Source organism: Bos indicus x Bos taurus, chromosome 9, assembly GCF_003369695.1.
Source record: "Bos indicus x Bos taurus breed Angus x Brahman F1 hybrid chromosome 9, Bos_hybrid_MaternalHap_v2.0, whole genome shotgun sequence".
NCBI classification, from domain to species: domain Eukaryota; kingdom Metazoa; phylum Chordata; class Mammalia; order Artiodactyla; family Bovidae; genus Bos; species Bos indicus x Bos taurus.
Window position 1 is genome coordinate 69,379,883 of NC_040084.1, and position 13,935 is coordinate 69,393,817.

A 13,935-nucleotide genomic window follows, 5' to 3' on the forward strand; every position below is an offset into this window, starting at 1 on the left:
TGTAAGTGTGCACTTGGGGACAACTCTTGACCTGTCCCTCATCTCAGAAGAGTTGCAGGTGGTGTGCAAGGAAGCCAAGTATACCACCTCAACCTTTTGAATAGCCTGTGGATCTATACTTAGTGTTTCTTTTAGTCTAGGTAGGTGAAAGAAAAGGTAAGCTCAGCTAATAAAAAGAAGTTTGCTTCTAAGGAGGATACATTATGCTGCAAATTGAAACAAATTAGAACTTTTAATGTAGTTGTATTCTCTCCCTTAGGTCTTACATGATGTTGTAATGAAGACTTTTTGGGTTCTTTAAAAAAAAAAAATCTATTAGCATGACTTATTCTTGTCGTGACTAACAGGCACCTAGATTTTGGCAGTGGATGGAGGGTAGCGATGCTTTCTGGAGCCCTTCATGTGATATCAGTTAAGGAATTATTGGGTCAACGCACACATAAAAACAGCTGACCCACATTAATACTGACCTTAAATTATCCCAGTAGATATAATTGCTACTCTCCTTGCTGCTACAAAAGAGGTCACTTATTTTCTTTTTCATAATCACAAATATAAATTTTATTTAAGTGCTGACTTGTTACCAGAATTTAAAAAACTAAATCTTGGGTATATACCATGGACTAATGGTGTTACAGCTCTTATGGAGAGTGGAATTGCTTACTTCAAGTTTATTGAAAAGTTTCTTAAGTCTGTTCTTTTAGGGAAAGTATTGTGTTTGGTGGACTTGATAGCATTTCTCATTTCCTTTCCTTTATAATTTTAGAATTATCCTAAGAAGTCAATTAAAGATATTTTGGGGAGGATTTCTAAAAAAAAGAAAAGAAAAAAAAACAGTGTCAAAGACAAAGATTAATCTGTCATTTAAAATAGGTATGATAGTAAATAACCTAGGTAGAACCAGAAAGAATATTTTTGTTGAGAGGTTGTTGCATACCTTGGTAATATATTTTATGTGTACTTTTGTTGGAAAATGGTGGTGGTGTTGTTTTAGTCTCTAATCATGTCCGACTCTTGCAACCCCATGGACTGTAGCCCGCCAGGCTCCTCTGTCAAGGGATTGCCCAGGCAGGAATACTGGAGTGGGTTGCCATTTCCTTCTCCAGGAGATCTTACCAACTCAGAGATCAAACCTTCGTCTCCCACGTTGAAGGTGGATTCTTTACTGCTGAGCCACCAGGGAAGCCCCTTTGTTGGAATGTCAAATGATAAATCGTATAGACATTGAACTTCCATTGTTAACTAGGCTTCAGGGAAAATGAATGCAGTCATTTATCCTAGAGGTCTCTGTGGGAGACAGATACCTTTTTTCAAGTAGTAGGCAGAAAAAGAACATAGCATAACTTTATTCCTAAAATGCCTCTTCTGATTAATCTGAATTAAGAACCTACAAGTGAAAACACAAATAAGGTCTCAGTGGAATGAAGATACACATTTCTTGAATCACTGTATATTTAACAGGGCTCTATGATGAGCCTTCTGATAGCCTCTTCCCTGGGCTAATGTTGATAGTCTGAGGATGCTTTGTGGAAATCCTAGGTGAGCCAGGGATCCAGGACAGATCTGGAAGATTCATTTATAAATGTATTTTTGTCAATTGGTTAATTAGTTTGTTATTGTAGATTGTTAATATTTGACTGGATATTTTGGCAGACTGACCAGGTTCATCAAGTGGAGAGGGTGGTGATTTTTCATATGGATATTTGGATTAATGGAGTTCTCTGCCCTCAATTTAAATTTAATATTAAGTTTAAATTTCTGGCCACTGTGTGCTATCCTTATTAGAAAAAAAACATTTAAAAAGTTTTGCTACTGCCTGCGAGGACTTTAATCAACTATTCTCTTGACTGACAGATATTTATTGAACTTTTATTGCATTCAATAAACTGTGCCGTGGAGTAGCAGAGCCAAGAGATAACAGAAAAGTAGGGCATGGTTTCTGCACTCAAGATGTGTCTTTAGCAGAGCAGATAACTGAATCAGTAGTTGGTGAATAAATACATTGATAAGTAATGCTCATAATTTGTAATGAAATTTTAAAAGGAAAACCAGTGAGACTTAGTTTTGTCTGTCTCCTGTATCACCATAGGCTGAAATAGCCAGGTATATAGTAAGTGCTTTATGCACCCTTGTTGAATGAATGACCGAGCAACCATGTATTATACATGCAGTCAGAGTTATTGTAATCCAGTGGAAGTTCATCCCTTCTGTCTGGGTTAGCCAAGGAAGGCTTTGTAAAGTAGGGGATTTAGTTACTGAGACAGGCAGGACTGCCTAGAGAAAAGGGATTGTGAAGACGTTCCTGAGGAGATGCTGCAAGCGAACAGTGGAAGTGTGGCAGGGGTGGGTGGTCACCAAAGACAGATTTTGAAAAGCCTTGGATGGCACATTTCAATTTTCCTGTAGAGACAATGGAGTGTGAAAAGGATGTTTTAGAAATAGGAATCTAGAGGTGTTATACTAGATGCATTGAAGAGGGGAGAAGTTGTAAAAAGCCCATGGATAAGACTTGGTGATGAAGTGGATTGATGAGGAAAAGGGAGAAGTTAAAGATGGTGACATTCTTGTTTGAGCTTGGTTGACTTGGATAATGTAATAGTAAAAGCATAAACGAAAAAAGGAAAATCAGAAGGGAAAATTAATGTTTTATGGGAAGATTTTTCTGTTTTAAATTTCTTAATGTTTAAAATAAAAGGGACACTTCATTGTGGGCTGAGAAAAATCACAGCCAGCACAGATCTTTTTGACCTGAGAGGCATCTTGGAAACTGAGTTATGATTAGACTCCAGTCCAACCCTGTTATCTTATTGATGATGTATCAGTATGTGATGAGTGATGTTGTCTTATAGCCACCTGGGGTCAGAAAGAGCCCCCAGAAATGCAGTCTCTGGCTTAGATGCAGAGCACAAACAGGTTGGCAGATGTGGAGAGTCATTTACAATGTATTGAAGGGTACTTAAGAAGTACTCCTTCACTTGAAGTTTGGTTTTGTCTTAAATTTGAAGAGCCACTATAAAATAGTTCCAGGTAACACACCTGGAGGTATCTATACAGTATAAACATTGTGTTATAAGACTGGTAGAATCCTTTAAATATTAGGCAATGTACTCATTCATTCTTACTAATAAAAACAGTCTTCTTATTGTTGTTCAGTCGCTCAGTCGTGTCCGACTCTTTGCAACCTCATGGACTGCAGCACACCAGGCTTCCATGTCCTTTACCATCTCCTGGAGCTTACTCAAACTCATGTCCATTGAGTCAGTGATGCCATCCAACCATCTCATCCTCTGTTGTCCCCTTCTTCTCCTGCCTTCAATCTTTCCCAGCAACAGGGTCTTTTCTCATGAGTCAGCTCTCTGCATCAAGTGGCCAAAGTATTGGAGTTTCAGCTTCAGTATCAGTCCTTCCAGTGAATATTCAGGATTGATTTCCTTTAGGATTGACTGGTTTGATCTCCTTGCTGTCCAAGGAACTCTCAAGAGTCTTCTCTAGCCCCACAGTTCTTGCTCCCAAATGTGGTATTAATAGTGCCACATTAATAATAATTTCTTTATCTTTCTTTTAATAATTTGACATATTTATGTTTAATAACTTCTGTGTGGATATCACTGAGTTGAAATTTACTCAATTCTAAGCATATTTTACACTGCAAATATTCTATCTAGGAATTTTTTAGCATAGCTCTGGAGTGCCATATTTTCACTTTTGAGGAGGCAGCAGTTGCTAAGGCCCTCACTGGTAGTGTGTCCAGATGGACCTGTAACCCATCTCTCTTCTGCTTGGATGTTGCTAGGAATGATGGTATCAGCATAATTGGCCTTGGACATGTGTTAAATAGAAGTGGTGGGGCTCAGAAGGAGGGTTTAGGTGCCAGTTCTCACTCTTGGCATATATGCTTTTGTATTCCAATCCCTATTACATGTGAGGATAGAAAATAACGTGCATCTTCCTGCTCACACCTTTTGTGTCTGCCTGACCCAGACCCAAGGTTGTAAGTATAACATTGGGCTTTTGGCTCCTGGAGGTCATGGCTGTTATTCCAAAAACTGAGCTGACATTTACTGTGTGAGGATTCTAATTACTTCTTTTTTTTCCAGCTTTATTGAGATATAATTGACATATAACATTATATAAGTTTAAAGTGTTCAGTGGTGATGGTTTGATAACATATCTATGTATCTATAAATAAAATGAAATGTTTTCTACAACGAGATTAGTTAACACATCTTTCACTTCACATAATTATAGTTTTGTTTTTATGTTGAGAACAATTCTCATAGCATGTTTCAAGTTTAGGATACAGTATTGTTGTCTATAGTCACAATGTTGCACATTAGATCCTCAGAATTATTCATCTTATACTTGAAAGTTTGTTCCGTTTGACCAACATATTTCCCTGCCTCACTCCCCCGCTGGAGTGAGGGGCAACCTCCATTCTGCTTTCTGTTTCTGTAAGTTCTGTGTTTTTTGATTCCATAGGTAAGTGAGGTCATGCAGTATTTGTCCTTCTCTGACTTATTTCACTTAACATAAGACCTCAAGGTTTATCCATGTCACAAATGGCAGGATTTCTTTCTTTTTAGTAGATATACACCATGTTTTCTTTATCTGTTCAACTGTTGATGGCCACTGAGCTTGTTTCCATTTCTCGCTATCGTGAAATACGTTACAATGAACATGGGAGCACAGATGGCTCTTTGAGATAGTGACTTCATTTTCTTCAGATATTTGCCCAGAAGTGGGATTGCTGGAGCATATGATAATTATATGTTTAATTTTTTAAGGAATCCTCATACTGTTTTCCATAATAACTGCATCAGTGTAACATTTTTACCAGTAGTACGCAAGGGTTCCCTTTTCTCTACGTCCTCACCAGCATTTATTTTCTGCTTTTTTCATAATAACCATTCTGACATGGGTGAAGTGGTACCTCCCTGTCGTTTTGATTTTCCTTTCCCGATGATTAGTGATTTGAAAGTACACCTTTTCCTGTTCTTGTTGGCCATTTGCATGTCTTCGTTGGAAAAATATTCAGATTCTCTGCCCACTTTTTAATAGGATTGTTTGTATTTTTGTCATGAAGTTTTGAATATGAAATCAGGTGATTTGCAAGTATTTTCTCATATTCTGTGTTGTCTCTTCATTTTGTTGATCTCTTCTTTTGTTGTGCACAAGCTTTTTAGTTTGCTTTAGTCCCACTTGTTGATTTCTTCTTTTGTCACTTGTTATTCTGATATCATATTCAAAAATGATTATTGCTAAAACCAGTGTCAAGGAGCTTTTCTCCTGTGTTTTCTTCTAGGAGTGTTATGGTTTCAAGTCTTACACTTAAGTCCTAAATTCATTTTGAGTTAATGTTTGTCAATGATGTAAGATAGGGGTCAAATTTCATTTTTTTTTTTTTTTTGCATGTGGATATCCAGGTTTTCCAACACTACTTATTAAAGAGACTGTCCTTTTCCCATTATGTATTCTTGTATTATTGTCATTGTCAAATATTAGTTGACCGTATATATGTGAGTTTATTTCTGGGCTCTTAACTCCATCCCATTGGTCTGTTTTTATGCCACTACCATACTATTTTGAAATCAGGAAGTGTGATGTTTCCAGCTTTGTTCTTTCTCATGATTGCTTTGGCCATTTGGGATCTTTTGTGTTTTCATATGGATTTTAGAATTTTTTTTAAATTTCTGTAAATAAATGCCATTGTAATTTTGATAAAGATTGCATTGAATCTAGATGGCTTTTGGTAGTAAGGACATATTAATGATATTCATTCTTCCAATCCATATATATGGGATATTTTTTTCCATTTATTTGTGTCTTCATTTTCTTTGATCAGAGTCTTACAGGTTTTTAGTATATAGATATTTATTTCACTTCCTTGGTTAAATTTATTCCTTAATATTTCATTGTTTCTGATGCTATTTTAAATGGTATTATTTTTAAAATTAATTTTTCAGATAGTTTGTTGTTCTGTATAGAAATGCAGCTGATTCTTGTATGTTGATTTTATATCTTCAAACTTTACTGAATTCACTTATTAGGTCTAACAATTTTTAGTATTTTCTGTACACAAGATTATGCTATCAGCAAACAGAGGGGTTTTTCTTTCTGATATGGATGTCTTTTTTTTTCTTTTTCTTGCCTGATTGCTCTTGCTTGTTCTTCCATTACTGTGTGGAATAAGAGTGGTGAGGGTAGGCACTCGTGCCTTGTTTCTGATTTTGGAGGGAAAGTGTTCAAACTTTCACCATTGAATGTGGTGGGTTTGTCATATATGGCCTTTATTATGCTGAGGTGTGTTCCTCCATGGGCTTCCCAGGTGGCGCTAGTGGTAAAGAGCCCTGCCTGCCAGTGTAGGAGCTGTTAAAAAAACCGCGGGGTTCAATCCCTGGGTCGGGAAGATCCCCTGGAGGAGGGCAAGGCAACCCACTGCAGTGTTCTTGCCTAGAGAATCCCATGGACAGAGGAGCCTGGCAGGCTATAGTCCATTGGATCACAAAGAGTCGGGCGTCACTGAAGCGACTTGGCATGCACGTACATGTTCCTCCATATCAAGTTTGTTGAGAGTTTTTGTCACGAAGGGATGTTGAATTTTGTCGTGTGTGTGTGTGTGCGTGTTTTTACCATACATTGAAATGATTATGTGATTTTTAACCTTCAGGTTGTTAATGTGGCATATCACATTGATGTATTTGCATATGTTGAGCCACTTTTATATCTCAGGGATAAATATCCCTTGATTGTGGTGTATGATCCTTTTAACATACTGTTGAATTTGGTTTGCTAGTATTTTGTTGTGGAGAAGGCAATGGCACCCCACTCCAGTCCTCTTACCTGGAAAATCCCATGGACGGAGGAGCCTGGTGGGCTGCAGTCCATGGGGTTGCTAAGAGTTGAACACGACTGAGTGACTTCACTTTCACTTTTCACTTTCATGCATTGGAGAAGGAAATGACAACCCACTCCAGTGTTCTTGCCTGGAGAATCCCAGGGACGGCGGAGCCTGGTGGACTGCCGTCTATGGGATCGCACAGAGTCGGACACAACTGAGCGACTTAGCAGCAGCAGCAGAAGTATTTTGTTGAGTTTTTTGCATCCAAATTCATGAGGGTATTTGCCTGCCCTTTTTTTTTCCCTTATAGTATCCTTTATGTGACTTTGGTATCAGGGTAATGTTGATCTCATAAAAGAGTTTGGGAGTGTTATATCCTCTTTAGTTTTTTTTTTTTTCTTTCTGGAAGGGTTTGAGAATTGTTATTAATTCTTCTTCTTTAAATGTTTGGTAAAATTTAGCCATAAACCCAGACTGTCCTGGGCTTTTCTTTGTTGAAGGCTTTTGATTACTGATGTAATCTTAAATTTGTTACTGGTCTGTGGAAAGTTGTATGTTTCTAGGTTGTCTGATTTGTGGCCTATAATTGTTCATAGTAGTCTCTTGTGACATTTTTTTTTTTAATTTCTGTGGTATCAGTTACAATGTTTCTGATTTCTTTTATAGTTTTTAATTCTCTTTATCTTGGTAAGTCTATTTAAAGGTCTGTTCTTTTTTGTTTTATCTTTTCAAAAAGACAACCCTCTGTTCCATTGATCTTTTCTATTGTTTTTCTATTCTCTATTTCATTTATTTCTGCTCTGATTTTAATGTTCTTTCTGCTAACTTTGGGCTTAGTTTGTTCTTATTTTTCTAGTTCCTTGAGATATTAAGTTAGGTCGATTACTTGAGATTATTCTTTTTTCTTAATGCAGGCATTTTTTACCATAAACTTCCCTTTTAGCTCTGCTTTTGCTGGATGATAAGGTTTGGTACGTTGTGTTTCCATTTTTGTTTGTTTCAAAATATATGTTTTAAATTTCTCTTTTGATTTCATCTTTGATTCACTGGTTGTTCATGAGTGTTTGTTTAAATTCTACATATTTGTGAATTTTCCAGTTTTCCTCTTGCTATTGATGTCTAGGTTTATTCCACTATAGTTAGAAAAGATACTTGGTTTGATTTCAGTTTTTAAACATTTGCTGAGACTTGTTTTGGCCCTAACAGTCTATCCTGGAGAACGTTTCGTATGTACTTGAGAAGAATGTATATTCTGGTGCTGTTGGATGGAATGTTCTTTATATGTCTCTTGGGTCCATTAGGCCTCAAGTGTAGCTCAAGTCCAATGTTTTCTTTTTTTTTCCCAATGTTTTCTTATTGATATTCCGTCTGAATGATCTATCCATTGTTGAAAGTAGAGTACTAAACCCCCCTACTATTATTACATTGATGTCTATCACTCCCTTGAGATCTGTTAGCATTTACCTAATGTACTTACTTCTCCCTGTAAAGTGTCTGCCTGCAATGCTAGAGACCTGGGTTCGATCCCTGGGTTGGGAAGATCCTCTGGAGAAGGAAATGGCAACCCGCTCCAGTACTCTTGCCTGGGAAATCCCATGGACGGAGGAGTGTAGTAGGCTACAGTCCATGGGGTCGCAAAGAGTCGGACACGACACGACTGAGCCACTTCACTCACTTCACTCACTCGCGTAAGGGACTTAGGTGCTTAGAAGTCTTTGCCGCTGTCACTCATCTGCCTTCCTGGGTCCACAGTTCAATGGAAGGAAATAAAGGACTGAATGGGCCTGACAGGTGAGCCTCTAGTTTTTTTCTTTTACTCAGTTAAGGGAGACAGGAAAGAGAATGAGTGCGAAATGTGCAGCATTCGACCAGATGAGAGCCAGCTCTTTTACAGAAATATGAGAAGATAATTAAACCTTGATCATCACTAGCAGGGAAGCAAAATGACCATAAAATACTAACATCTAGTAATTTACTGTCATAATCCTAATTCTTCTGTAAGAGTTTCCTATTTTTTAAATTGTAGTGATCTGAAATTAAAAAGAATACTAGTTTAACATGCTTATTTTAAACTAGTTCCTAGCAGTAGTAACCACCTTTGTCTTCATGGGAGTGCTGAGACTTTGTTAACAGCTGTCCAGGCCAAGTATTATAAAATCACTGATCCTGTGTGCTTAGTTAATTAGGAAATCTCCGTTACCTAACATTTGATGGTGATGAAGTACGAACAGATACATCTTGCTGGCGATTTCACATGTCTAAGTCTCCCGGTGGTGGGTACATGGACTTTGTAGTAATGATCAGCCTTGGATGAAAGAAAAACAAAAATCCCATGTAGAACTGGGGAACTTCCAGCTTTGCTAGGTAAGGTATTTTTAGATTGGGGCTAATGAACTGCTTTTCAGCCTGAAGTCTTCAGGGACAGGCAGTCTGCAAGTACCAAATGAAAAGCCAAGCCAGTATTCTTGAATGTATAGATCCAGTTTGCCAGATTGAAGGACGCTTGCTCTTTGTAACTAACTAAACTAGCTGGCCCCTGCATGCCGAGTTTCTATGGCAATGTGATCTCAGTGACCTCTCTTCTCTGTTGTGGAATGTAGGTGATAAGAATGGAGGTGAGCCTGATGATGCTGAACTGGTAAGGCTCAGTAAGAGGCTGGTGGAGAATGCAGTGCTCAAGGCTGTCCAGCAGTATCTGGAAGAAACACAGAACAAAAACAAGCCAGGGGATGGGAGCTCTGTGAAAACTGAAGAGGCTGATAGGAATGGCACTGACAGTGACAACAGGAAATGAGACCCAAATGCAGGCAGGACCCCGCTGCTCCATGAGAAGCACCCCTGCCTTCCTCTGCCGAGTCAGTGGACTAATTTGCATTGTGCTGTCTAAGTGTCCTGTCCAGTCCGTGAAGATTGCCTAATACTTTTCATGATTGATGTCTTTGCATTTCTGAAGCACAACAGAAGAAGAATGGAGAACTGGGACTATCAGAGGAAATCAATTTACGAAGGAAGAATGGCCCTGGTTTCACTTGCCCTCAGCCATGGCTGAGGGAGAGGGGACTTTGGGTTATGCCTTGTGGACTCGAATTAAAGGCCATGGAAGAGGCCTTGACGTAAATGGAATACTGCCATTTCAATTGCTTAGCAGGGCATTTGACTACCTTATCTGAGGCCAAAACACACAGAGCTAACAAGTGCTACGCTTAAAATGATCACTGTTGACATTATTGCCCATAAGTTGGTCCACAGGTTTTCATGTCTGTCCTTTGTGTGTTGTTGCTATGCATTATTTACAGTAAATTTGATTCTTGTAAATGATATATTTTGGTGAAATGCAACCTTTTCTATAAAATGTGGGCAGCATTTTAAAGGTTTCTTTTTAACCTTCTTTTGATAAGTCAGTGTGCCATATTTAGTGTTTTTCATTGGCATTTGTACGTGAAATGTATCATATAATTTTTTTCCCATAGGCCCGAAACCTATTGGAATCCAGGACTTAATTAATGAAGCTTTGCGTCGAGAGAGGATGGGTCTGCAATCCAAAGTGAAGGAGATAAAAGCACTTTTATTAAAGCCTGAGATTCAGGCCAAAATCAGGAGGGAGCTCTTTGAAGGAAGATTCATTAACAACAGTAATCAAGGAAACGATGTGGATTTCAGTGCAAATTTGACATAAACTCTACATTGTTATCATGGTACTAGAGTTTATGATATCTTTCCAGCTCATTAAATAGCTCTTTGGTGAATACCAAAGAAGTGTTCTGATAGTTTGCACAACAGCAAACCAATATTTGGTAAGGAATGAACAATTTCTTTCCAAAGAAAACTGAATTCTGCACTGTTATTTTTAAGCTAAACTTGTGTTTTAGAATGTTTATCTCTGTAATATCAAGATTCATTTTATAGAAAAGACTTCTTAATTAGCTGTTGTGAGATGTTCCTTGAGTCCTCACAGATAAAATATACAGACTGTGAAAAATCATTTACTAAAAAAAACACAAAATAAAACCCAGTATTTTAAGGGTTATTTGTTTCCTGTTAACATGACTTTTGTTGTTGTTCAGTCAAAAGAAGCATTGTTCATGTGTATCTATATCTAGTGTTACTTTTAATGAGACTGAATGTTTATTGATCACTAGTACTTGAATGAACATTTATAAATGTAATTATTGCAGTCACTGGTTAAGAATGTTTTATAATTTCCATATGTATTATTTTTCAATGATTGAAATGTAGTTTGCTTTTTCATTTCTTACTGAATGTTTGGGGTTTTTATTTTCTACTTTTCTGAAGATAAGCTAGCCCATGTCTTATTGTATCCCTTATAATCTGAATTTGCTTGCACTGGTTCATTTTTAAAGAATATTCTTGAAAATTTTCCTTCCCATATGATAATCACTGGTAACAGCTTTTTCTATGATCATTGTAAAATTGCTGCTACTAACAGATCATGCTGGAGGAGGAAATTATTAGAGATCAAATATGTAATCATTTCAAAGATAAAATCCAGTTTACTCATGGATTTTTGCTATTTTTTCACTGGGTAAATTATATTACATTTATTTATAAGTGAGTTTATGCATTTTCATGCCTCTTAATAAATGTATTGTTTTCCCTTGTTGCCTTTCTTCATTTATTTTTTTCTTCTTAGAATCTGAATATAGTGAAGTCAGAAATAGGGGCTCTGATAGTTTCAGTGTTTTTTAAGACTATTTTGTATTAGATATAGTTGGATAACAATGTTGTGATAGTTTCTTGTGTACAGTAAAGTAATTCAGTTGTATATATCCATGTGCCTATTCTGTTTCAAATTCTTTTCTCACTTCAGTTCAGTTCAGTCGCTCAGTCGTGTCCGACTCTTTGCGACCCCATGAATCGCAGCACGCCAGGCCTCCCTGTCCGTAGGTTGTTACATAACATTGAGCAGAGTTCCCTGTGCTATACAGTAGGTCCTTGTTTAGTGTTTCCTAACTTTTGTGTCCTTATCCTGTTTGCTAAGATAGCACAGTTGTCAGAGCACCTTTAATCTTAGACTTTTAAATCACTCCAAATCAGTCAGCTTCACAGAGAATATCAACAGAACATTAAAGGCAAAGAAAATCTCAGTAGCATCTCATAAACTGCTCACAGCGTGTCACTCCAGCAATGTCAGTAGCAGAGATAAGAGAGCATGTGCATCCAGATGTGGAGACCTGGGTGCTGCTTCCCATGAGCCTCTCCGAGGGTGGAGGTTTTATTGTATGTAGACGACTTCCTTGAGTTAACCCTTGAGGTGGGAAGCAAAGATATTTGGGAGCTTGCCTTGTTCTTGCCTGGAAAATCCCACGGACGGAGGAGCCTGGTGGGCTGCAGTCCATGGGGTCGCTGAGGGTCGGACACGACTGAGCGACTTCACTTTCACTTTTCACTTTCATACATTGGAGAAGGAAATGGCAACCCACCCCAGTGTTCTTGCCTGGAGAATCCCAGGGATGGAGGAGCCTGGTGGGCTGCCGTCTCTGGGGTCGCACAGAGTCGGACACGACTGAAGTGACTTAGCAGCAGCAGCCTTGTTCTTTAAGAGAGGAAAGAGTCATAAGGAGATAAAGTGCTTTATCCAAGGCCACACTGCTGCTAGGCAATTGGACCTGTGCTCGGACCTAGGGCCCCATCTCAACATCCACTGTTCAATAACCTGTTAATAGTATTTTAGGAGAAACAGCATGCTAAGTTATTAGTATTTTAGGAGAAACAGCACATCTTATAGCATATCATAGATCTCTTTATCCTCAAAGAGCTACTTCAACACTTCCCAGCAATTTGAAAAGCTAAAAAAGTATCCTTTTTGCAATCTGGAGTTACACGACTTTCTGCACAACTTACTGTTTTTTTTGATTAAGCATCATACCTCCCAGGTGTTACATACCTGGCTGCGAGCCAAATGCTTTAGGCACATTATTATGTTTCTTCCCTTCAGTGACCCTGTTAGGAAGTTACTAGTACTGTTTTACAGATTAGGAAATTAGGAAAGTGGGGCTCTAAATGGTTAAATGGCTATTTATAAAGCTAATCAAAGGTAGGGCTCAGTTTAGACATGGGTCTATTCTACTTCAAAGCCAAGCTGTTTCCACACAGCAGCAGTTCCTCTCTCCACCGAATACAAGTCATTTCACAAGTTAAGAATGTGGAACAAAGGGAAGTCATTTTCTTTTGACTAAATCATCTCCCTTGAAGCCCTGAAGTTCTATGAACATAGGAGAGAAGTTTGTGATGGGAAATATTCAAAATGACTTTTTCCCCATTTAGTCAGAACTGCAGAAGAATCGTTTGTTGGGTCACCGAGACAGACTGTGTTGTCCTCGATTGGTCTAGTTTGTTACATAGCCTTGTCTTCTGACAGGGAGGCTGCGTGGTTGGGGAAAGGGTGTCAGTCTGGTCCAGGAGGCAGACTGTGGTCTTAGACCTGGACCGCACCAACGGTGATTCTAAACAAACCAGTTCCCTTTTCTGAATTGAAGCAGTTTGGTGATAGGTGATTTCCAGGGATCCTAGTCTCTTTGTGACTTTATTTTGATGGTATTCATGCTGATGCCATGTCTCAACCAGCTACCCACATGTGAGACCTTCTTGCTTACACCATTCTAGTACATCTGTTTTCAACAAGAGACTGAAATTTCTAGAAGGCTTTGTCAGCATCATGTAGGCACAAATTGACTTTTATGACCAGATTCCAACATTTTCTGTCACTGGTAAAATAGTAGACCCTATATGAATATTTTTTAAAATATCAAAAAAGTAATATTTTCAACAGCAGGACAAGACTTTGCTAGCTTTGAACTTGGTCCTATTTATAGCATAGATAGCCATGACAAACACAGACTGTGTTGAAAAGCAGAGACATTACTCTGCCAACAAAGGTTTGTATAGTCAAGGCTAGGGTCTTTCCAGTGGTCACGTGTGGTTGTGAGAGCTGGGTGGTAAAAAAGACAGAGTGCCAAGGAATTGATGTCTTTAAATTGTGGTGTTGGAAAAGAGTTCTGAAAGTCCCTTGGACAGCAAGGACATCAAACCAGTCAATCTTAAAGGAAATCACTGAATTCTCATTGGAAGGACTGATG

At 38.3% G+C, this 13,935-nt stretch overlaps 1 protein-coding gene across 4 annotated transcripts in view; it reads left to right on the plus strand.

Annotated features, from left to right (window-relative positions):
• Nucleotides 1–11,459, plus strand: part of AKAP7 (A-kinase anchoring protein 7) — a 122,491-nt gene extending 111,032 nt beyond the window's left edge. For 2 of the 4 annotated variants that reach the window (XM_027551553.1, XM_027551555.1), the window contains one exon: nucleotides 9,439–11,459. In XM_027551553.1, coding sequence (XP_027407354.1) covers nucleotides 9,439–9,632 — 194 coding nt within the window. In that variant the 3' untranslated portion in view covers nucleotides 9,633–11,459. The remainder of the gene's footprint in view (nucleotides 1–9,438) is intronic. The other 2 variants (XM_027551552.1, XM_027551554.1) reach the window with 2 other exon arrangements.
• The last annotated feature ends 2,476 nt before the right edge of the window (nucleotides 11,460–13,935 follow it).